Source organism: Bubalus bubalis, chromosome 5 (genome assembly GCF_019923935.1).
Source record: "Bubalus bubalis isolate 160015118507 breed Murrah chromosome 5, NDDB_SH_1, whole genome shotgun sequence".
Lineage (NCBI taxonomy): Eukaryota > Metazoa > Chordata > Mammalia > Artiodactyla > Bovidae > Bubalus > Bubalus bubalis.
In genome coordinates, this window is record NC_059161.1 from 91,983,882 (window position 1) to 92,009,913 (window position 26,032).

The 26,032-nt window shown below is 40.0% G+C and overlaps 1 protein-coding gene across 31 annotated transcripts in view; it reads left to right on the forward strand.

The window, feature by feature from the left end:
* DLG2 (discs large MAGUK scaffold protein 2) overlaps nt 1–26,032 on the forward strand; it is a 2,352,634-nt gene that overhangs the window by 1,557,484 nt on the left and 769,118 nt on the right. For all 31 annotated transcript variants that reach the window (XM_045165939.1, XM_045165929.1, XM_045165926.1 and 28 more), the window contains one exon: nt 3,907–3,957. In XM_045165939.1, the coding sequence (XP_045021874.1) occupies nt 3,907–3,957 (51 nt within the window). The remainder of the gene's footprint in view (nt 1–3,906; nt 3,958–26,032) is intronic.

A 26,032-nucleotide genomic window follows, 5' to 3' on the forward strand; every position in this document is an offset into this window, starting at 1 on the left:
ATGCAGCTGTACAGGCTGCAAACCACCACTAGCATAAAACATTACCAGGGCGCTTAAACTTCACAGGAGATATTGTTAGTCAAAAAAAAAATTGTATTTGGCAGTATTTTTCAGTGTTGTTTAGTTGCCCACTCATGTCTGACTCTTTTGTGACTCCATGGATTGGGATTTTCCAGGCAAGAATACTGGAGGAGGTTGCCATTTTCCTTCTCCAGGGACTCTTCCTGACCTAGGGATCAAACCAGTCTCCTGCCCGCATCTCCTGCATTACAGGGGGATTCTTTACTGCTGAGCTGCTGGGGAAGCCAAAACTGAATGCATGTTCAGTCTCATCCAACTCTTTGCAACCTCATGGAAGGTAGACTGCCAGGCTCTGTCCATGGAATTTTCCAGACAAGAATACTAGAGTGGGTTGCCATGCCCTCCTCCATGGGATCTTCCAGACCCAAGGATTGAACCCACGTCTCTTGAATCTCCTGTGTTGGCAGACATTCTTTGCCACTGCACCACTTGGGAAGCCCCCTTTTTTAAAAAAAATAATAATTTTATTTATTTTTGGCTGTCTGGGTCTTTGTTGCTGCATGGGCTTTTCTCCAGCTCTGAGCTGGAACTATTCTATAGTTGCGGTGTGCTGGCTTCAGTAGTTGCAGCTTAGTAGTTGTGGCTCCCGGACTCGAGAGCATAGGCTCAGTACTTGTGGTGCAGGGGCTTAGTTGCTCCTCAGCATGTTGGGATCTTCCTGGACCAGAAATCGAACCAGAGTCTCCTTCATTGGCAGGCTGATTCTTTACCACTGAGCCACGAGGGAAGCCCCAAAGCCTGTTTTTTTTGTTTGTTTGTTTGTTTGTTTTTAAATTAAATGGCATATATTGTTAAACTAATTGGAAGTAGAGTGAGACCATCAAGGCAAGTTGAGACAATAGATTGTCTGTAAATCCCCCAGAAGATGATGGGAGGCCCTTCATGACAGTTTTTCTTGGTTTTTCACAGTAAGAATACACAAAATTATGGCTTGGAGGGAATTGCTATTCATACCTTTTGGCTCTTTACCACTCAGTAAGTAACTATTCCTCTAAGCAAATGTGAACAAAAAGTATTTAAAGACTACTGAACTGGTATACTCCTCTGAAAAGTTATTTGTGCTGCTTGTGCTCAGTTGCTCAGTCATGTCCAACTCTGTGACCCTGTAGACTGTAGTCTGTCCATGGGATTTTCTAGGCACGAATACTGGAGAGGGTTGCCATTTCCTTTTCCAGGGGATCTTCCTGACCCAGGGATCAAGCCTGTGTCTCTCGCACCTCCTGCATTGAAAGGTGGATTCTAAAAAAAAAAAAAAAAAGAAAGGTGGATTCTTTACCACTAGCTCTATCTGGGAAGCTACTAAATGTTCACAAATGTCACAGCCCACTTTTATAACACTTATGTTTATTTTAATTTTTTTTGGTATAAATTTTGATATTTTTTTTAAATTTTATTTTATTTTTAAACTTTACAATATTGTATTGGTTTTGCCAAATATTGAAATGAATCAAATGGAAGTATTCTTAGTTCTTTCTATTTCATTCTTTCCCCTGAGGTCTTTGCCAAGGATCAGTGTAGGATTTCTTTTCTTAGGGGCCCTTAGGCGGTGTCGATCATGCTTTCTTAGTGATGAAGCAGTAAACTCTAGAACCTCTTAAATATCTTTCCTGTTATTCCGTGTTTTTAAATGCTCCTCAAGTAAAGCTTGAAATATTGTCTCACCTATGCCAAAATCCTTTCACTCCTTTATAATTTCACTAGATCCAGTTGTAGTCATGGACTATTTTCTTTTAAAAGGAAGGTTACATCCCCACCTGGATGTCATCTTCCCTTCCTATAAAGAGATCCTGGATACTATTGAATTAGGCAAATGGCATTGTTTTCTTGGGTTGAAAACTAAAGACCCATGGAGTAAATGTAAAGCCATCAATAGTTCATGTAGCTGTCTGGGGAACTTTTGAATACAAACTTGGATATGTATAAATAATGCTTCTAGGATTTATAATTCAGCATGTATGATCATACAAATGTTAAGGAGGGATTTTGGTAGACCCCAACTATGCAATGTATGTCACTAAAATATTCTTATCTTTTAAGCACTTCCTAACAGAATTTTCTCCTCTGATATTTATTATCATAGGCTTGTTGTTTTCTTCTCTTTGAAGTTTTCTTTCTTTTTTCCCCACTGCAGTTTGCAGCACTTTAATAGTGTGAAGGGCTCCACTCTAGAGAGCACTGAAGCAAAGAAAAGCTTCATGGAGCCATACTGTGAGAATTAAAACACATTACATTAACTCAGCCTTCCCTTTCTGACTTCCTCTGTCAACTAAAAACAGTTTTGAAAAACAAAAAAGACCAAAAAAAGAATTAATATGGGAACACAGAGGGAGTTTGAGTTTTGATTTTTACATGTGAAAAATAAAATTTAAAAACTCTAAAGTTGCTAAAGCTTAGTTCTAACATCTTCAAGTTCTCTTCCCTGAGTCATTAAGTTGCTGAAGCCCAGAAAATCAAATTTGGTTTAGGGCTGTTTGATAATGTAGTAACACAATAAAATGTGATTCACCAATTAGCTCATATAATTAGAAAATCAAAAACATGCTCTAAGTGTCTGGTGGACACATATAAGTAAAGTCTATTGTTCTTTATATTTGCTGATTATAGTTATGATTATACCTTCAGTTAATGATACCATATTCAAATTCCTTAAGGAAGAGAACCCACAAATGCCTGTGTTTATAAATCAGGTAAATAATTTACTTAGTTCAGTCATTCATCCATTCACTTTTTTTCCCTTCATTATTTCTTTTTTGTCAGGCTCCATTAGTTAATGCGGCTGCTTGGTCCTTGCCTCCATAAAGCTCTTAATATGCAAGAACTGTGTTTAAATTCTTATAAAGAAGGGACAGTAAAGTAAAATTAGAATTTTATAAAAATCATGGATTTTTACTTGAAAATTAGTTTTTTCTCACTGATTTCTAAATGTTAATAATGTTGAGACATATTCTAACAACAACAACAACAATAGCCAATTCAAGAATTTCCTTGCTCAGAAATTTTGCCTGGCTGAGAAGGATCTGTGATAGATAAAAGTGAGAATTTAATATTTGTTAGATTATTTTAAAGTAGCTCTTCATATGTTCTGTATTCATGTCACTTGAAATCTAAGTCATATGTTCTACGTTGCCTGACTATATTTAAAATGTGTTTCTCTCTCTAAGTTCAAATCAATTTAAGGGTTGGTTGGATGGTTAAAATGGTTTCTCACTAGGAATTTCAAGCATGTCCTGGTTTGTTCTTTTCTCATTGCTACTGAAGCCATGGTTACATGGGTCAGGGCTTCTCAACAAATATAGCAGGAGGACAATGGGGATAAATTACCTGAGCTTGAACCAATAAAGAGAAGGCATTTTTTATCTAACACGGTCATTCTTAATGCTGTTTTACAGCCAAAAATGTAATATGGTTGTGCTGCCCTTACCACTGATTTTTAAGGTCATATTTTAGAGTCTATCCATAGAAAAATTGAAAGATATTATGAAAAAAATTTCCCTTGAAATTGTAACAATGCCCCTAGATGGCTTTCTCTTTGTAAACTCACAGTACATATTTTGTGCTGTTTTCTCTCCCCCAAACAACAAGAAATTTTAAAGGATACAATGAGGGTTTTTTTGTTGTTTTGTTTTGTTTGTAGAGTCTCAGTCATATTTCAGAACACCTTAGACTATATTTCATTTGGAAGAGAACATTCGGTCACAAACATCAATGAGTGTGGTTTATTCATAGCCAGGATGCAATTTAACCCCCTAATGTTATTTAAAATGCAGCTCTCTCCTCCTCAAAATGTATTTAATAGTTTTCTTTATTTTTTTCCCCTATTTACAGGTCAATGGGACAGAAATTGAATATGAGTTTGAAGAAATTACATTGGAGAGGGTAAGAAAAAATCCAATAATCCAAAACCCTAATCTTGCATTCCACATTCTGCTTTCTAATGGGTTGTCTTGGGGAAATGTACAAATGTGTATTATACACACACTCACAATGAAAATATTAATGAAGTGTTTGCAGTGGAAGGCATGGAGACAAGCCGACCAACCTACCAGAACTTTCATTAAGTGTACTGCATGGCTAGGGTTTGGAAAAATGAATAGGGAAAGCCAAGTATTCAGTGAGCTTGTGTGATGTGAAAGTGAAAATGTTAGTTGCTCAGTCGTGTCTGATTCTTTGTGACCCCATGGACTCCTCTGTCCATGGGATTTCCCAGGCAAGAATACTAGAGTGGGTTGCCATTCCATTCTCCAAGGGATCTTCCTGACCCAGGGATCAATACTTTTTTCCTATTGTTTTCATTATTAATCTTTTGCTATACATTTTAAGATATGTTATACTGTATTTTCATTTATGTGATATTAATATGATCTTCTTAACTACCATTACCATGCTTTTTCTTTCTTTTTTTTTTTCTTAGTTTAAAATAATATGTGATGGATTTTAAAACCTCCCTCATAGAGGAAAAAAAAGCAACCCTGCAGAGTTCTGAAAACATGTTGTTCGGGCCTTGGCAAAGATTTGAAAAATTAGGGAAATTTTGTGTACCTAAGCCTAAAATATAAAGGCATTTTAGAGAAGAATAAGAAAAAGGCCAAAGACTGCCTAGAAAAAGGCCAAAGAACTCCTAGAAAAAGGCCAAAGAACGCCTAGAAAAAGGTGACTGAAAGGTATTAACAGGCCATTCATCAAAAAAGAAAAGGCCAATAGCATCCAGAACCTTGCTCAGCCTTACTATTAAACAAACAATGGTACTAAACAGTTTTTCTCAACCCAATTGGCAAAACATTTAAAAGGAAGATTAATATTCGCTGCCATTGAGTGGGCCTGGAAATTGGAGCAGCCATTTGTTGTTGCTGCATCACTCCGTCATGTCTGATGCTTTGCCACCTCGAGGACTGCAGCACACCAGGCTTCTCTGTCCTTGACTGTTTCCTGGAATTTGATCAGACTTATGTCCATTAAGTTGATGATGCCATCCAACCATCTCATCCTGTGTCTCCCCCTTCTGTTGCCCTCAGTCTTTCCCAGCATCATGTCCAATGAGTTGACTCTTTGCATCAAGTGGCCAAAGTATTGGAGCTTCAGCAACAGTCCTTCCAGTGAATATTCAGGACTGATTTCCTTTAGGATGGCCTGGTTGGATCTGCTTGCAGTCTAAGGGACTCTAAAGAGTCTTCTCCAGCACCACAGTTCAAAAGCATAAGTTATTCAGTGCTCAGCCTTCTTTCTGGTCCAACTCTCATAGTCATACATGACTACTGGAAAAAATCTTAGCTTTGACTAAATGAACCTTTGTTGGCAAAGTAATGTCTCTGCTTTTTAGTATTCTGTCTAGGTTGTCATAGCTTTTCTTCCAAGAAACAAGTGTCTTTTAATTTCATGGCTACAGTAACCTCCACAGTGATTTTGGAGCCCAAGAAAATAAAGTCTGTCACTGTTTCCATTGTTTCCTCATCTATTTGCCATGAAGTTATGGAACTAGATGCCATGATCTTAATTATATGAATGTTGAGTTTTAAGCCAGCTTTTCACTCTCCTCTTTCACCTTCATCTGTGTATGCATAATATACATTCATAATAAGGATACATACCAAAATGTTAAAAATTATTAACTCTTGTTAAGGATTTTGAGGTAATTGTTAGTTACTTCTTTTTGTCTAGATTTATTTTCTACACTTTCCATAATAAACATGCAATGTGTGAGTGCTCAGATGCTCAGTCATGCCCAGCTCTTTGTTACCCTTCGGACTGTAGCCCATCATGCTCCTCTGTCCATGGGATTTTTCAGGCAAGAATACTGGACTAGATTGCAATTTCCTCCTCCAGGAAAATATGCAATACATTTACATTAAGAAATAAACATGTAAGTATTTTTTTCTGTGCTTTCATCCAAGCATGAATTCAGACTCTAAATCTACATTTAAACTTTTTTTTTTTCTTCTTCAGTTTACTAATGATTCAGTTTTACTAGTCAGGTAATTTCTTACGTCCAGCCTAATTTTTATTGTGAATGGCTTTAAAAGGAAATTTACATTAAAAGGTAAGTGTTTGACAGATGAGTTCTTTAAAACTTCCATTATGAACTTTGATAAATTATTTTAAAGGCATGCAAAATGGATAAAAGTGAGGTTTATGGAAAATCAACCCAAATGAGGAAAGAGAAGATATTTCTCCTAAAGCACTAATCATCTGTCCAGAAATAGCTATGTAAATTGTAGGAAAATGTGCAAAATCAAAGTGGGAGGCCTTTGTTTAAACGCCAGTAAGAACTGAAAGGTGGCAATAGCGCTGCCTTCTGCGCATGGGGTCTCTTTCCACGGCACGGATCTTACCCTTATGACGTCAACCTCTCTCCCCCCAGACCCCACACATATATATGTCTTGACTGTAACACCATTTAGTTACCTGGTTTTATAGCTCAGAAATAGACGCCAACAGTGATGTGAGGTAGAACATTCTCTATGAGTCAAACAGTGCTGGGTTCTCGTGTGTGTTCGCACTCGCTTCATGAGCTTGCATGCCGTCTCACCTCCTGTACTTCCCACCCTAAGGGTCTCAGTCACAGTCTGAAGCTTATCCTTGCCCTTAGCTGTACCCCTTCCAAGACCTCTCTGTTGAGCATCGCCTTCTCTGAGCACCACCGCCTCTGTGTCCTTATCATTTGTTCTAGTACACCTCCTCTCCCCTCTGGGACCTTGAATCTGATTTCACTCACTTCCCTCCTCCCCTTGGCCTATGTTTCCTGGTCCATCACTCTAATTTTCTGTCTTACACACTCAGCATTTTTCCTCCTCTCTCTCTTCTTTTGTGGTCATCTCAGCCCTCATTAACCTACCGTGGTTAAACTTACACCTTCCTAATTACTCCATGCCAGCGCCTGAGCAACTAGACATGGCAAGAGAAGCACCTAGTCATCTCCCTTTAAATGTATAACTGTTGGCTTCAAACGAACTCTCAAAACAACCAACCAGTTCTTAGCAATTTCTTTAGAAAATTCCTTTTCTCGGTCTCTGGGAAAATAGTTTCCTATCTCATTTCATCTCCTCAAATCTCAAACACCCCCTCCCTCGTCCTTGCTCTTAACTATTAATTTCTCTCCATATGTCCTTGAGAAAATCTAAGCCATCAAATGAAAACCGCCTTACTTCCTACCACCAGATTCACTAGTGTGCTCTCTTTGTTCCCTGATTCTTTCCAAGGCCAGCTCTTCGCTTGTAACTTGGACTCCATAACCTCTTGTCCATTTAAGGAATTTGCTTCTGGAGTTTTCTCCTCTCTCTCCTGTAATATCAGTTTCTCTCTTGCCCTTTTTTTTTTTTTTCTAGATAAATTTAATTTAGCATGATAATAGCTCCCATCTTAAAAAAAATGTGTCCCAATGTTCCTCATCCATTATTGCCTCATTGTTCTATTGAGCTTAACTGAAATCTAGGAAAACTGTCTGCATTAACTCCACTTTAGTACTTCCTTTTCTTATGTTAACCTATTCATGTTTTCATCCTCACAGTAGCTCTAAAACGGTCCCTGTCAAAGTTACAGCAAGTTCCATCTTGCTCAGTACAAGCCTCAGTTCTCAGTCCTGACTTCTCAGCAGTGCTTGATGTGGCTGTCACTGCCTCCTTCCTCAAAGGTGTTAATTTCTTGCCTTCCAGAACAAAGCACTCTCCTGTTTATTTACCATCTCATCGGTGCCCTTTCTCAGTCTCCTTGCTGGTTCTTCCTCTAAATGTAGGAACACTCCAGAAACCCAGTACCCAAATTTGATATATTCCTAACAGAATTCATGATTTCCCTGTACTTCCTGTCCTCAGGGCCTAAGCTGCTTCTCTCTTAATATTCGTCATCTGAACTCATTGACTCTATAATATTCCTTGTCATTCAGGCCAAAAATAATGTATCGAGAAGTCTTGTATAATTACTCTTTTTCCCTTGGTATCTGGCAAAAGTCTTATTGGTGCTACCGTAAAAATATATTTCAAAATCAGTCACATCTTAGCACTCTGCTGACTCTTGGTCCAAATCAATATCACGCCATGCCTGGACCACAGTAATAGCTTCTGCTTCTGCCCATCCTTTTCCAGAAGGTAGCCAGAGTGATCTTTTTTGAAGTAGAAACCTGATCATACCACTTTTATTCCTAAAACCCTCCAAGAGATGATAATTACACTCATTACCTATAAGGCTGTATATGATCTGACCTCTGCTGCTTTCCCCAACATTATGGCCTAACCTTCAACTCCTAGAACAGTTTACTCTGACCACACTGACTTTCTCATCATTCCTCACATGCCAAGCTTTACCCACCTGAGGCATTTATATATGATATTCTATGTGCTTGGGAAAATCTCCTCTCGGCTCTTTATAAGATTTGCTCATTTCATCATTGAAATATCAACTCAAATGTCTCCTTCTCAGAAAAATCTCCCCTTTGTACTCCAATGAAGTTAGTGTAGCTTCCCCATTACTTTTTTTTTCCTTCTCATAGTTTTATTGTCATATAATTGTCCTTACTAACATCTGAAATATATAGTATTTATGTATTTCATTTATGTATTGTTTACTTTGTTAACATCTATCTCCTCCTTAAATATATGCTATATGTAAATATATAGTCAACTCTATATCCAGTTCGCCTAGAACAGTGTCTGAAATGCAGTATGCATTCAGTGACCATTCGGGTTTATACCTGTGCTCAGTCACTGCACATACAGCGAAACAGGGACATATGGCCTGTGTTTGGCTCTGTCACTTACTGGTCAAATTACTTTGAGTTGAGTACTTAACGTTTCTGTGTCTCAATTTCCACATCTGGAAATGAGACTAAGGTATTTGCAACCACTTCCTACGCCTTTGTGATTATTGAAAGTTGCTCAGTAGTGTCTGACTCTTTGCAACCCCATGAACTATCCAGTCCATGGAATTCTCCAGGCCAGAATACTGGAGTGGGTAGCCTTTCTCTTCTCCAGGGGATCTTTCCAACCCAGGGATGGAACCCAGGTCTCCCACATTGCCGGCGGATTCTTGACCAGCAGAGCCACAAAGGAAGCCCAAGAATACTGGAGTGGGTAGCCTGTCCCTTCTGTTATGGTTGTTAAAGGAGTTAATATAAAGGTTTAGAATAGCATGCATCCTTATTATTCTTAACATTTCCTTCATGCTAATTTGATAGTTCTCACAAGCATTATTTATAGGATCACTGAGGAAGCTTAAAACCTAGCTTCTTAGTCTCAATGAACAATTTACATCAATCCAACAGGAATTCTTTTCATACCAGCTTTCCCTGTTCTTTCTCCCCATTATTTGAATTGATGTTAGACATCCAATGAATCAGCCTGCCAGTACAGGACATGTGAGAGATGTAGGTTCAATTCCTGGGTTGGTAAGATCCTCTGAAGTATAAAATGGCAACTCAGTCCATTATTCTTGTCTGGAAAATTCCATGGACAGAGGATCCTGACAGGCTACAGTCCATGGGGTCTCAGAGAGTTGGACATGACTAAACAAAGGAACACAATAAGGAAGTTATGGTCTTTGCTATATGTGTTACAGCTCACATTTTTTATGCATTTCATCTCTGTAACATTTAGTTTAGTAATAAGCTAATCACATTTAGTAACATCCCGGTGAGGTGGATATTGCTGACTTCATTTAACACATTAGAACACATAATTTAAATGAGTTTAAATTAAACTCAAAAATTAAGTCACATGTCAAAAGTCACAGTGTTAGTTAAAGACAGAACTGGGATTCAGCTCCATGCCCACCAGACATGAAAACCTAAGCTCATTGCCACTGAGTTAAATTGCACCAAATTAAGCTCAAGTGTTTTTTCCTCCAAGAAATTTTTCTTGACTTCCCCTCTTGGGAAAGTTTCCCCTGCATAAATTAACACAAGTAGAGAATTTCTCACAGTAAATGATGAAGAAAATGTCTTTTCCACTGAAATGTGAGTTCCTTGATGGAAGGAATTTTATTGTAGTGTTCTTTATATTCCTATGACAATATTAAAAGAAAAGGGAAAACCACTGCCCAATTTGAGGGCACGTTGATGACTCCTTCCCTATAGTAGCATCAGCCGATGCATTGGCTGCTTTGCCGCACATGGTGAATCCCACACCTGTCTTATGGACACTTAGGTGTCCAACACTTTTTGAACAAGGGCGCTGAGTACAGCCCTTGTTTCGTAGACTTTCACCACCTGGGGGAGGACACAGAAAAGTAAATGGGCAGAAACCATAATGAAGAACAGAATGCAGTGACTACCCAGCCCAGAATGGAGTACTTCTCTGAGGCATCGTACCTGAAGGGTGAAGGGAAACTGGCCATGGACAAGAAAGGAGAAGCGGACCTCTCAGGAAACAGCGAGTGCAAATGTGCAGGGGTCCATGGCAAAGTGACATGCTCAAGGAACTGCAGGTAGCAACAGTTCAGGATGGCTGTGGCTCAAGTTTTGAAGTGAGACTCAGACAGAGAGAGAGAAAAAGCAGGCAGGAAGGATGGAAAGGACTGGAAACATAGATGCCTTGGATAACATTTAAATTTTAAATTGTATCTTGGAGACAATGGCGAGCCTTTGGAAAATTTTAGGCAGAAAAAAGTAACATAATCATACTTGTGTTTAAAAAAGATCACTTTAGCTGCAGTATTGGGTGTACAGGATTCAGCAGACAATGCAGATGTGCCCTTTAAGACAGAAAATTAATGACTGCTGCTGCTGCTGCTAAGTCACTTCAGTCGTGTCTGACTCTGTGCGACCCCATAGACAGCAGACCACCAGGCTCCCCCATCCCTGGGATTCTCCAGGCAAGAACACTGGAGTGGGTTGCCATTTCCTTCTCCAATGCAGGAAAGTGAAAAGTGAAAGTGAAGTCGCTCAGTCCTGTCCGACTCTTCCCGACCCCATGGACTGCAGCCTACCAGACTCCTCCATCCATAGGATTTTCCAGGCAAGAGTACTGGAGTGGGGTGCCATAAATTAATGACTAAATGCTGCCAATGATGATGGTGGAGGAGATGATTCAAAATATTTTAAGAATCTTAGAACAGATTCTGATGTTTTGTAGGATGAGAAAATGCCAGAGAGAGCAAAGATGTCAAAGAGGCCTAGACAATAGCCCAACAAATTCCTTTCATTTACACAATCTGCGCTTCTCAGCCATGGACACCTGCGATATTTCAAGCCTTCCTGACACCCTCAACTCTTGTGACATTAATAAAGGTAGCTGAGTATAATGTCTGTGCCTCTGAATGATTTGTCCATTATTCACGAATGAAATTAATAGGTTATGTATCCCTAATATGGTTTGTATCAAGAGAAGCCAGTTGACCCAGCATGGATAATAGATTCATCATGCCTTCATAACCCTGACCAGCATGCATGACTACAGTTTAGCAGAGATGTTGAAGTGACTATCTGACCATCTGCCGACCCCTACCACAGCCTCCAAAAAAAGAAAAAGAACATTTGGAGTGTTTTCCTGACAGCTGCAGAATGTATGGCCATGTGACACTATTTGAATATTCTGTCTGACACGTCGGGGATATTCTTTTGCAATTTTTTTTTTTAAGAGCTGAGCCATATTCCTAAGTATAAATCATTGATTTTGTTACTTATTATTAGACCCATGCCAAAATCAACATATCTATAGGGCAGAGAAAAGTGATTCCTGCAGATGAACTGAGTTTGGGGTGTCAGGTGGATAACTTGGGAATTTTTTTAAGCAGTATTTGTAAACTGCAGGTAAGCAGTAACCAACTAAACTTGTCTAGTGATGAACTCTCCAGACTAATCCAGGCTTCAAATTAACTAGAAATTCCTTGGGTGTCTGAATCAGGCCAAATTTATTTGTCTCACACTATCGAGTTTCCATGAAGATGAAAATTCCTAAATTCAAATGGAATTAAGGGTCTGTTGCTTCAAGTAATGTAGAGGCTTTAGGTTTCTAAATTTCAGATTTTCTTCTGGATCTCTTTAGCTATTTCAAATTAGTAGTAACAGGAATAAAAAGCCAGAGTCCTGAAGATATTTGATGGGATTTCATATAGTCAGCTATAGTACAGTCTTGTTCTATTTTAGTTAAATAATTTTAATGCTAGATAATCTTCTTAAACTCTAAATTTTATGCATTTGCAGTTATCAGTGTATATTTTAGTGTGTTTGAAATGTATACACACATATGTATGTTTACAGATATAGATATCATCCAAACGTAAGTGTGTATTTAGATGTAAAAATATTTACTTAATATGTGTGAATTTTGATCAAAGTGTTATTGGCTTTGTGGAAGGTATTGCAAGTTTTCTAGAACAAGTGTAGATTCACATAAGCAGTCAAAAGAAGCACAATTTTGAGTTCAGACTTCTTTTGAATCCAGAATGGGCCACTTTCTACGTGACCTTGAACAAATGACTTAACCTACTAAGCCTCAGCTTTCTTCATGATGAATGTAATACTAGTATCTGTTGTCCACCACTGTTGTGAAAAAGAGAAATAACGTGTAAAATGCCTTAAATAGTTCATGGAACAGCATAGATGCTCAATATTAGTTTTTATAAAGTGTATAAATGCACCTTTATCTAAGCTTCATTCTTTTTTTCGAAGATGTCACTCTTGGTTAACTTTAGGCCATGATTCTAGGCCTAGGTCAAGTGGCAAACGTATGCTTCTGCTTTTCTGTGTGTGTTTGTGTGTGTGTGAGAGAGAGAGAGAGAGGGAGAGAGTTTTGTTTTTGTTTTTGTTTTTGTTTTTGTTTTTGTTTTTATGGCAAATGATAAGCTTCTTAAGTGATCTCCAAAAGGCATATGTTCCCAATTATTAATGCATTTTAAGTATATAAATGGAGTCTGCCCTTGAGTTTGCAGCCATATCTTTCTCTAGAATAACTCCAAACTTTTTGTAGCTCTGTTTTCCCTTCTTTGTTGCTGCTAAATGACTTCAGTCATGTCTGACTCTGTGCGACCCCATAGACGGCAGCCTATCAGGCTCCCCCGTCCCTGGGATTCTCCAGGCAAGAACACTGGAGTGGGTTGCCAGTTCTTCTCCAATGCATGAAAGTGAAAAGTGAAAGTGAAGTCGCTCAGTCGTGTCTGACCCTCAGTGACCCCATGGACTGCATGCAGCCTTCCAGGCTCCTCCATCCATGGGATTTTCCAGGCAAGAATACCGGAGTGGGGTGCCATTGCCTTCTCCGCCCTTTTTTAGCTCACAAGAATTTAGCTCCTGGCTAGACAAGCGGTTAGTGTTTTCTTTTCTGTTCAATAGCTTTTGGCTATGATATTTGCTTCAGGTGCTTTTAAATATTTTATTCTAATGATCTTTCACTTCCAGTCTCTACATATGAAATAGTTAGCTTTTTTTTTTTTGTATGCACATTAGAACTGGCAGAAGGAGCATTCTTCTTCTTTGGGGGAACTGTTTCTCTCCCCATTCCAACCACATTCTGAGGATTACTGCCAGTCATAGCATCCATGGTCACACAGTTGACTGAAATTACTCATTGAAATTACCTGGCAAGCTAGTAATAATAATAATAATAAACACAGATCCCTGAACCATGCCCTAGACTGAATGAATCAGAATCTTGGGTGTGTGGGACATGAGAAATCTTTATTTTAAAAACTCTTCTTGGGGACTTGATGTACAGTTTACAGGCTGACACCTGAGTCAGACTAAGCCAAATACAAGCACTCCTCAGGATTTTTCACACTGGAGTTTGTGGAATGGAGAGGAATTGCATTCCAGCTGTGCAGTAGAGTTCTGAGAGAGGAGAGAAAGAGTGGTTGCCATATGAATTTCCTGCCTCGTGGAGCAAGCTCATCTGAGAAAATGAGGCTTCCCACAGAGAGAGACAGAGACAGAAGTTTACGAAGAGGGAGAGAGAAAGAGAGAACACACTGGTAGCATCCAATTTCTATATTATATCTACCCTAAAGACCCAACCGGACAGCCACTCTCTTCTCATTGGTTACCTGAGACCTCCCCTTAAATTCTTCTTAGCCAGACTTGTTCAAATCTGGCATCCATAACTTGCCTAGTATATTTATGCAAATATATCTTGGTGTTGTATTTTAGCTATCACTCTGGGGAAGTTTTTGAATAGGTCCTGCCCCAGGCTCAGGCTTCCATAGCCTGTTCTCAAAATAAATGTCACCTTGCTTAGATTTATCTTCTCTAAAGTCTAACCGTGTCTCCCACCACTGAGGTAAGGTCATAAAGCTGAGCTCTCTGGTAGGGAATAGTGTTGGCAGGTTGTAATAAACCTTAATACCACAAAGCTTACGTATGCATCTCCTGTAAAGTAACCCATGACTGTGTTTCAACTCCCAGGAAATAAAAGAACAATTAAAAAAAAAAAAAAGTGGCAGGTAAAGAGAATGCCTACCGACAGGTCTATGAATTTAAGTCTCTACTCTCTAGAAACTTCTCTGATTTGGAGGCTAGCAAGTTTTTTGTACATGTGGAAAGAGCTTTGCAGTGTTAACCATTGGCCTCAGATGTCAGAAAAAAAAATTTACTGTGAGAAATATGGTTTACAGACATTTGGGGGGTCATTAATCTAACTTTTCTTCAGATGCAAGCGTCAAAGTCTCAGGATTGAGGATTACCTGGTAAACATACCTCAAAGGCCTGATTTAGATAAATGGGCACAAAATGCCTTTAGCTGAAATTCAGCTGCTGACTCCAGCCTTCTCCATTTTTCTTTATAGCTCCAGGCTGACTTATCTCCCTTCTTTCACCCCGCAAACCATCTGTCACCAGAGTATTACCAAGCGCTCCGTTCTAGTTCCTTACCCTGAGTCTCATATCATCTAAACTGGCCAATATATTTCCTTCTGGAAACCACTTGTTATACTGTGACCCTCAGCTTTTCCTGACATGCTCTTGGTTATGACCAGCACATCTGATTCTAAAATTAACAGCTTTTAGACAAAAATCAACAACGGGATAGACTTGCCCAGAAATGGAAAAATTCTACTATTCCCAAATGAGTTTTCTAATCAGAGTAAATCTATTTTCCTGGCCTGTATATCAACACAATGTGGATGGTTAAGGAGGTTTGGCAAAGAAAGCTCTAACTCAGGGATGCTCTAAACTTCAGAATCATGATGGAGATACTAGGCCCTGAGATTATTGGAAAACAAAGACCCAAGAAGCAATGTAGGACAGGGGCCCAGAAATCACACCTGAGTTACTAAGTACCCCATCTTGAGAACTTGTAAAAGCCGGAAATGTTATTACTTGCCACTGAACAAACTCTAAGGGATGAATCTCCGTTTTTCTGTAGATCAATTGTCAGGCTAGCAGCACAAGTAAACTTAGTCATTTTTAGTGTTCTTTTTTTTTCCCCTCAATCACTTCAACCACCTCCAGAGATATCTCATAGTTCGGTGACAAGGCAGCCTACACATTGTGTGGTCACGTGTCCTCACAGGTAACTGCTGCAACACCCGTGGTTTCTCTCTGAGCTGCTCCTGCAGGTCTGCCCGTTTCTGCTGACAATGTAGTGGACATTTGTCAGTTATCTACCTATGTCTTTCTTTTCACCCCTTCCTCTTTGCTAATTGAGTCCAGATTTTGGTTCAGATGTCCACCTTTATCCACACAACCCATGTGCTTTGATAGAGGCTAAGGCAACTCTGAACTCATGCGATAGGTCCTTAGTGATTTAAGCCAATGAGCACTGATGGAGAAAGGCCCTTAGCCGCCATCCGTGCTGAATACTCAACCTATTTCAGTACAATCAGAGTGAATTGTGACTCTTGCTTAGAATTCCATGACAGAAACCCACCCTGTTTCATGGGCAGGAAGTGAGGAAGCCTGTAGCTCAGATAGTAGCTTAGAGCCATTTGATGGCCAGAAGAGTATTGCAGTTTTAGAATGAAGTACCATTTTAGAAGGCAGAATAGGTAAATGGGGTAAAGAACAATCTTGGTGACATCTTGAAACCGAGAAGCAAACCATCTCTGAAGCCCTCCTTCTGAATTTCTGTTAATCTCCTTTGTTGTGTTACCAGTTTAAATGGTGGTCGGAGGGCGGCAGGAGGAGGGTGGTGGGGGAAGGTTCGGTGACTCACAACTAAACAAATCCTAAATGACATAAACGGGTCATGAGGAAGCTTAAACTTTAGGGCCGCATCCTCTTAGACATGCCTGAAAATCCTTTATCTCTGAAAATTGTTCCTTCTCTCTTATTCCAGGCCAGGGCTTCCCAGGTGGTGCTAGTGGGAAAGAACCTGCCTGCCAAAGCGGGTAGACATAAGAGGCACGAGTTTGATCCCTGGGTCGGGAAGGTCCCTTGGATGAGTGCTTGGCAGCCCACTCCAGTATTCTTGTCTGGAGAATCCTATGGACAGAGGAGCCTGGTGGGCTATGGTCCATAGGTTACAAAGAGTCAGACACAACTGACATGATATAGCATGAACACGTGCATATTCAAGTTCAAGGAATCTCTCTCCCCTGCCCCTCCATTGGGGAAACCACTTATTCCCTCTGCAGAGGACTCTTCTTTCCTCTTTTACTTCCTCCAAAAACCCTTTAATTTCTTCAAAGGGCTTAGGTTTTTGGAAACAGAAGCAGGGAGGTCTTTGCAGGCTGCTTCTGACTTCAACTCTCCCTCTCCTTACCTCCCTCTACAATGAATACCTGCTTTAACAGGGAGAAAGGAAAAAGAAAAAAAACAGGGAGAAGAAAAATAGTTTTAATATCTCAGAGATGCACAGTAAGGAAACTGAAACTTATTTGAGAAGCAATTAGAACTAGTGGATTTAAAAGCTTCTATTTTATCTACTTAGCTTGATGAGATTTAGGTATTTTTGCACTTTCAAATCATCTATCCTTTGGAGAAACAGAGCATACATAATAAGAAAATATTCATAGATATCAGAACCTCCAAGGTGTACTTTCATAGTTTAAAAATATTTGGTCTGTATAGACTCAGCAAAAATTAAACAAAGACATTTAGTCATTGAGAAGAATGTCACCTTGAATTTAACTCAGGATCACCAACTAGGTTCTGTTGATCCTAAGACTGCTCTTCACTCCCTTACTATCTTTGACTGAGAAGTTCTTCCTCAAAACTCAGCTTATGTGTTAGCTTCTCTGAAAAGCTTGGTCAAGTTCCCGAGTCAGAGTTAGCTTATCCATCCTTTTCATCACCTCAGGGCTTTCTCATTGTCATCTGTGTTCATATCCTGTCTACCTTTTATGTAGAGGCCCTTAATGGCTGAAATCCTTTTCATGCTTGGTATTTACATCTGGCTGTTTTTTAATCACTCCCTGGGTAGCTTAAATGGAAAAGAATCTGCCTGCAATGCAGGAGACCTGGGTTCGATCCCTGGGTTGGAAAGAATCCCCTGGAGAAGGGCATGGCAACCCAGTCCAGTATTCTTGCCTGGAGAATCCTATGGACAGAGGAACCTGGCAGGCTACAGTCCATGGGTTTACAAAGAGTCAGACACGACTGAGAGGCTAACACACACACACAGAAGAACAAAGTATATCACTAGCAGAGTCACTAGAAGACTCATTTATGTCTCTTGACAAGATACAGAGATTAGTGTTTCATCCTGATGGTGTGTTGTATAACAGACATGTTTCTATACACACTCACATACATGTATAAATTTTGTACACATTTTATATTATATATATATGTCTTTTATGTATTTGTATGTGTTTCCATGTGTTTATAGTTGGATGGGTGGATGGATATATAGGACCTCTTTTAAGCTGGAGCCAACGCTCATGCTCTCTCAAATGCTGGTGCCACACTAGGTATATCGATACCATTTACTGAAAGTTTAGCTTTGTGTGTTGTTTACTTTTTTGATTATCTCAAATTTTAACAATTAGTCTGTGACATAAGTTTTACAGCCTCTCTTTTACCAAGAAGAAAACTGTAGGTCAAAGAAGTTAAGGCATTTATCCATGATCACAAAATTAGTATGTGTCAGAACTGGATGAGCTGTCTTCAAATGTGGTGCCATCAGTAAGCAGGAAAAATATGGAAGACTTTTTTAGAATAGAGTATCCTCGAACCAGCCATGGTATATTCAGATTGCCCTTAAGTCTTACACGTTTATCAAAAGGAAACAACAAGCCCAATGGCAAAATGTCTTTGATTCACATCGCAAGGTGGAAAGCAGCTTCAAGAAAAAGACAACGACAGTAGGAGGTAGATGGGGAGGAATTTATTTCTCTGTGGAATTGTTTCTTAATGTTCGAGCAATAAGTCATGCACCTCTCCCTACCATTTGCTTAAACTTTACTCACAGCTCAATAATGCTACCCTAACTTGAGAAAAACAACAAAAATGACATCAGTTCAGTTCAGTTGCTCAGTCGTGTCCGACTCTTAGTGACCCCATGAATCACAGCACACCAGGCCTCCCTGTCCATCACCATCTCCCGGAGTTCACTCAAACCCACGTCCATCGAGTTGGTGATGCCATCCAGCCATTTCATCCTCTGTTGTCCCCTTCTCCTCCTGCCCTCAATCCCTCCCAGCATCAGAGTCTTTTCCAACGAGTCAAGTCTTCGCATGAGGTGGCCAAAGTACTGGAGTTTCAGCTTTAACATCATTCCTTCCAAAGAAATCCCAGGACTGATCTCCTTTAGAATGGACTGGTTGGATCTCCTTGCAGTCCAAGGGACTCTCAAGAGCCTTCAACACCACAGTTCAAAAGCATCCATTCTTTGGTGCTCAGCTTTCTTCACAGTCCAACTCTCGCATCCATACATGACCACTGGAAAAACCATAGCCTTGACTAGACGGACCTTTGTTGGCAAAGTAATGTCTCTGCTTTTGAATATGCTATCTAGGTTAGTCATAACTTTCTGTCCAAGAAGTAAGCGTCTTTTAATTTCATGGCTGCAGTCACCATCTGCAGTGATTTTGGAGCCCAAAAAATTAAGTCTGCCACTGTTTCCACTGTTTCCCCATCTTTTCCATGAAGTGATGGGACCAGATGCCATGATCTTCGTTTTCTGAATGTTGAGCTTTAAGCCAACTTTTTCACTCTCCTCTTTCATGATGTCACATCTTGCAAATTTGGTATTTTTCTAATTCAAAAAATCCAATTCAAGCTGTGTTTCAACTGTATTTTTTAAACTTTCCTCCTGAGACTATATCCATGTTTTATGAAGCCATAATTGGTTCTACTATGCATACAGTTTTATTACTTCATTTAACTAATATAACATATAATTATGATGCAGCTCATGCTTTAATATTATTTCATTATTTTCAAATATTTTTCAGATATCATTTCATCTTTCAAGCTACCCTGTAAATTAGGAAAAGAAAATTTGCCACTCCCTTTATTTTATTTTTTTTTAATGACAAAATTTATATTGAAAACAAAAATATCTAAAATAGCTATAACAACCCTGAAAAAAAAAAAAAGAACAAGATTAGATTATTTACACTACCTAATTTCACAACTTCAGTTCAGTTGCTCAGTCGTGTCTGACTCTTTGCAACCCCATGAATCACAGCACACCAGGCCTCCCTGTCCATCACCAACTCCCGGAGATTACCCAAACTCATGTCCATCGGGTCGGTGATGCCATCCAGCTATATCATCCTCTGTCGTCCCCTCCTACTCCTGCCCCCAATCCCTCCCAGCATCAAGGTCTTTTCCAATGAGTCAATTCTTCGCATGAGGTGGCCAAAGTACTGGAGTTTCAGCTTCAGCATTAGTCCTTCCAATGAACACCCAGGACTGATCTCCTTTAGGATGGACTGGTTGGACCTCCTTGCAGTTCAAGGGACTCTCAAGAGTCTTCTCCAACACCACAATTCAAAAGCATCAATTCTTCGGTGCTCAGCTTTCTTCAAAGTCCAACTCTCACATCCATACATGACTACTGGAAAAACCATACCTTGACTAGATGGACCTTTGTTGGCAAAGTAATATCCCTGCTTTTGAATATGCTATCTAGGTTGGTCATAACTTTCCTTCCAAGGAGTAAGCGTCTTTTAATTTCATGGCTGCAGTCACCATCTACAGTGATTTTGGAGCCCCAAAAAATAAAGTCTGTCACTGTTTCCCCATCTATTTCCCATGAAGTGATGGGACCAGATGCCATGATCTTCGTTTTCTGAGTGCTGAGCTTTAAGCCATCTTTTTCACTCTCCTCTTTCACCTTCATCAAGAGGTTTTTTAGCTTCTCTTCACTTTCTGCCATAAGGGTGGTGTCATCTGCATATCTGAGGTTATTCATATTTCTCCTGGCAATCTTGATTCCAGCTTGTGCTTCTTCCAGCCCAGCATTTCTCATGATGTACTCTGCTGCTGCTGCTGCTGCTAAGTCGCTTCAGTCGTGTCCGACTCTGTGCGACCCCATAGACGGCAGCCCACCAGGCTCCCCTGTCCCTGGGATTCTCCAGGCAAGAACACTGGAGTGGGTTGCCATTTCCTTCTCCAGCCACTCACTTTAAAAATGAGCAAATGAGGGCTCAGAAAACATTGACATGGGTTTTGCAAGGTCACTCAATACAGAGCAAAGGCCAGGCTAAATCACATCTTTAACTTCCAGCCTTGCTCTTTTCTCTCCAACTCTTGTTGTTGGGTTTTGCTTTAATAGCAAACAAATCCAAACTCATGTCCATTGAGTTGGTGAGGCCATCCAACCATCTCATCCTCTATCATCCCCTTCTCCTCTTGCTTTCAATCTTTCCCAGCATCAGGGTCTTTTCAAATGAGTCAGCTCTTTGCATCAGGTGGCCAAAGTATTAGAGTTTCAGCTTCAGCATCAGTCCTTCCAATGAACACTCATTGGAGGTAAAACAAACTAAAAATATCAAAATGTGGTTCATTAATCTCTAAAGTTAAGCTGAAATCAGAAGAAGACTTTCTCTCATGTCAAATTAGATTTGAAATCACCCAAATAATTTAAACTTGCTCTTCTTTTTTTTTTTTTTAAGTTTAGATTTTTTTGTTTGTATAAAATTTTAAAACCCTGGGCCTAATACCTTGTTCAGTTTTTTTAAATTAATTTATTTATTTTAATTAGAGGCTAATTACTTTACAATATTGTAGTGGGTTTTGCCATACATTGACATGAATCAGCCACGGGTGTACATGTGTTCCCCATCCTGAACCCCCCTCCCACCTCCCTCCCCATCTCATCCCTCAGGGTCATCCCAATGCACCAGCCCTGAGCACCCTGTCTCATGCATTGAACCTGGGCTGGTGATCTCTTTCACATATGGTAATATACATGTTTCAATGCTATTCTCTCAAATCATCACACCCTCGCCTTCTCCCACAGAATGCAAAAGTCTGTTCTTTACATCTGTGTCTCTTTTGCTGTCTCGCATATTGGGTCATTGTTACCATCTTTCTAAATTCCATATGCATGCATTGAAAAATAACTATCATGAATGTTTAGACTCATGGGAAACACATCGAAATAACAAATTTTTATCTTGTACCTCCAATAAGTGGAAAAGCCCTTTAACCCTCTAAATCTTGAGCATTACTGTTTGAAAAGTAATTCTTACATTGATTTGACTCTCTTCTAGTAATTTCTACCAAATTGTTTTACCAACATTGGAAAGTATTTCAAGTGTGGACTTTACAGCACTTTAGCCTGAGATCAAACTGTGGCTTTAACACGGTTACCTTTGTGAATGTGAGCAAGTCACTGAGTCTGTACCTCAGTATCCTCATCTGTAAAATAGGGATAATAATAACACCACCTTCATATATTGTTGTGAATACTAAATGTGTTCATAAATATGAAATGAAGTAGTTAAAACAGTGCCCAGCCCTAAAAAGTACTATACAAGAACTGGCAATTATTATTGTTATGGGTCTAGTTCTCTTCACGTGAGAGGCCTTGAATTTTAACAAAATAATATCGACATCTACTTCATCCCCAGACTCTTTCTTCTACAGAAGAACCACAGCTTCCCCATGTCTTTATTTCCCACATGATCTTCTTCCTCTGGCAGTGCTCCTGATTATTACTTTCCCTCCTAAATTTTTTCTTTCATTCTACAGATAAGTGTTGATTGTGAGGCCTGGAACTCATGCTTTTTTCACTTGGCAGGCATTACTTGAGCATCTCTTCTGTCACAGGTGTATTGGACGCTGTGAACAAGTAGTACATGATACAGTCTCCTCCTTCAGAGAGCTTAGGAGTTAGTAAGGGAGCCAGACGTGTGAATTAGAGCCGTTACTTCAGGGAGATCTACTACATGGAGTGCTGACCAGACTTGCTGTCTTGTTTTCTATAACTGTATGACATAAGCCTGAAAAGTGTTCTTTCATACAGACTTTCAGTTCAGTTTAGTCGCTCAGTCGTGTCCGACTCTTTGTGACCCCACGGACTGCGGCACGCCAGACCTCCCTGTCCATCACCAGCTCTCAGAGTTCACTCAGACTCATGTCCACTGAGTCAGTGATGCCATCCAACCATCTCATCCCCTGTCGACCCCTTCTCCTCCCACCTTCAATCTTTCCCAGCATCAGGGTCTTTTCCAGTGAGTCAGTTCTTTGCATCAGGTGGCCAAAGTATTGGAGTTTCAGTTTCACCATCAGTCCTTCCAATGAATATTCAGGACTGATTTCCTTTAGGATGGACTGGTTGGATCTCCTTGCAGTCCAAGGGACTCTCAAGAGTCTTCTCCAACACCACAGTTCAAAAGCATCAATTCTTTGGTACTCAGCTTTCTTTATAGTCCAACTCTCACATCCATACATGACTGCTGGAAAAACCAGAGCTTTGACTACATGGACCTTTGTTGACAAAGTAATGTCTCTGCTTTTGAATAAGCTGTCTAGGTTGGTCATAACTTTTCTTCCAAGGAGCAAGTGTCTTTTAATTTTATGGCTGCAGTCACCATCTGCAGTGATTTTGGAGCCCCCAAAAAATAAGATTTGTCACTGTTTCCCCATCTATTTGCCATGAAGTGATGGGACCAGATGCCATGATCTTCGTTTTCTGAATGTTGAGTTTTAAGCCAACATTTTCACTCTCCTCTTTCAGTTTCATCAAGAGGCTCTTTAGTTCTTCACTTTCTGCCATAAGGGTGGTGTCATCTGCATATCTGAGGTTATTGATATTTCTCCCGGCAATCTTGATTCCAGCCTCTGCTTCATCCAGTCCAGCATTTCTCACAATGTATTCTGCATATAAGTTAAATAAGCAGGATGACAGTATACAGCCTTGACATATTCCCTTCCCAATTTGTAACCAGTCTGTTGTTCCATGACCAGTTCTAACTATTGCTTCTTGACCTGCATACAGATTTCTCAAGAGGCAGGTCAGGTGGTCTGGTATTCCCATCTCTTTCAGAATTTTTCAGTTAATTGTGATCCACACAGTCAAAGGCTTTGGCGTAGTCAAAAAGCAGAAGTAGATGTTTTTCTGGAACTTTCTTACTTTTTTGATGATCCAATGGATGTTGGCAATTTGATCTCTGTTCCTCTGCCTTTTCTAAATCCAGCTTGAATATCTGGAAGTTCACAGTTCATGTACTGTTGAAGCCTGGCTTGGAGAATTTTGAGCATTATTTTACTAGCTTGTGAGATGAGTACAATTGTGTGGTAGTTTGAGCATTCTTTGCCATTGCCTTTCTTTGGGACTGGAATGAAAACTGACCTTTTCCGGTCCTGTGGCCACTGCCGAGTTTTTCAAATTTGCTGGCATATTGAGTGGAGCACTTTCACAGCATCATCTTTTAGGCTTTGAAATAACTCAACTGGAATTCCATCACCTCCACTAGCTTTTTTCGTAGTGATGCTTCCTAAGGCCCACCTGACTTCGCATTCCAGGATGTCTGGGTCTAGGTGAGTGATAACCATACAGACTTTACAGTGGTGAAATAAAAACTCAGGTCTTTGCACTGATCACTTTTTAAAGTGAATGTTTCTTAGTTGGTAGCATGTTTCTCTGTGTCTGCCTTCAGCAGTAAAATTTACACATGCCAAGGTATTCTACAAAGGCTATTTATTACTGCTTCAAAATTAAACTCATGTCAGTGTTATTTAACTGCCTTCTCTTCAAGCATGTTACATTAGGGACAGGCTGTCTTTAGCCTGGACTGTTCTGAGAGAAATTACAACACATGCTTTTTAGAGCAGTCTATCATGTTTGGCAGTGCCTATAAGGATGCTTTTAGGTGAATGGACTACGTCCTGTGCCAAAACTTGAGTATGCAGTTAAAATGCAGTACACTGCTCTGCGTGGACAACCTATGCACCTCTCTAATTCGGCTGTAATGTAATTCTGAATAAGCAGGGGGGTTCTGTTTCAAATATATGGGGAAATATTCTGGAAATCTGGGCTATATATAAATCTGAACTTATGTATTGTATTACTTTCTGTAATCTTTCTGGCAGTAACTCTGTGAACTAATCATCATCATACTCTCTTGCAAACTGAGGCATTGAGTGATAAAGTGATTTGTTCAAGATTGCACATTTAGCAAGGGGCTAGAGCAGAAATCTGAATGGAGATGGGTTTGATGCTAAAATTTCCCCAAAAGGACCTCTTGCCCTATCTTTTCAGGGTCTCTCCACCCATTGTCAAGGCCAACTGTGTCATTTCACATGGCATGGTGATTTTTCCTCTGGAAAGCCTGGCATTTGAACAGCTGATGTGAGGATTCTTGCCTCTGGTTTCCAAAGGGATGTTTCTCAACTTGGACTTAGTGTCTGCATTTGTGCTCCGTAGGGAAGGAAGGGTAAGGACATTAAGGGACAGCAGCACTGGCTGTGAAATCAGTTACTTTTTAAATCTCAGGGTTATTGAATTAATGAATTAGTCTTAGAAGGCTATGTGTCATTCTTGGGATTCTGAGAAAGGAAATTGAATATTAACCCAGTTCACATCCATCATGCACAATTTATAGCCACATGCAGACTCAACCATCTGGTGGAAACATTCTTTCATTCTTTGAGATTACTTTATGTTGGTTGCCGCACATACAGCAGGTCTTTTTAACTGACTTGTCTTGTGTGATCAAAATAATAAAACATCTGTTGATAATAACCTTGAGAACAAATTGGTGTTTCCCAAACTTGCTTGAGCTATAAAATGTCTACTGAAATAATGAATACAAGATGGAGGGGCAGCATTTTAAAGACACACACAGACTCACCCACAATTTGATCATGTCACCTCCAAAAAGTATGGCCACCAGGACTGCTGAAACCTCATTCACAGAAACTCACTTTTACTGTGAATACATGGGGCTATTTTTTCATGGTAGAAATATGATTGTGAGTTCTTGAAAAGTCTACAAAAGGGGATTAAATAACCATACTTAGGCAGTTTCTTATGAAGCATGTCAAAACGGCATAGTTTCAAAACCTCAGGAGAAAGTTGAGCCTTCTGAACATTTATAAGCCACCAATGAATTGCCGGGCCCCAAACCACCACAGAATTTCCTGGCTGTCTGGTAAGCTGCCATAGCCTACACAGTTGCAGCCAAAAACATACTCTGTGCTGAAAATCCGTGCTTCTCATCACAAGCCTCCGCCCCCCCGCCCGCCCCCCTTGCATGGCCTGGGCCCACAGTCTGGTTAGAATGAGGCTGTGGAACATTTTGCAGTGTTTTTATTTCTCTTGTGCCCCACTCTGTTCAGCTCTACCATTGGTATGAAGTTCCTTTGGGCAGACCAGAATCCTTAGTAGAAATTCCAAGAGAGAAATTCAGTGAGACACTTCCACCTTTTGCTTTGGGTGAGCGTTTAATAAGTACAGGGGACTTCTCAGCTCCCAGCGATGTTGACCTCATGTTTTATTGGGTCTGAGTGGAAGGGCTTTAAATTTTAGCAAGTGCTGTTACCCACTTCCCTTGCTACGTCGAGCCCTCTAGAGACTTTGCCTTGACCATAAATACAGATTCACTGTTGGCCAGCCACAGAGTCCTGAGCCACGGTTTCCTGCCACACACTGGCTGCAGAATCTCAATTCTAGCCAGTTGTTTCCTGTTCATTGTTAAA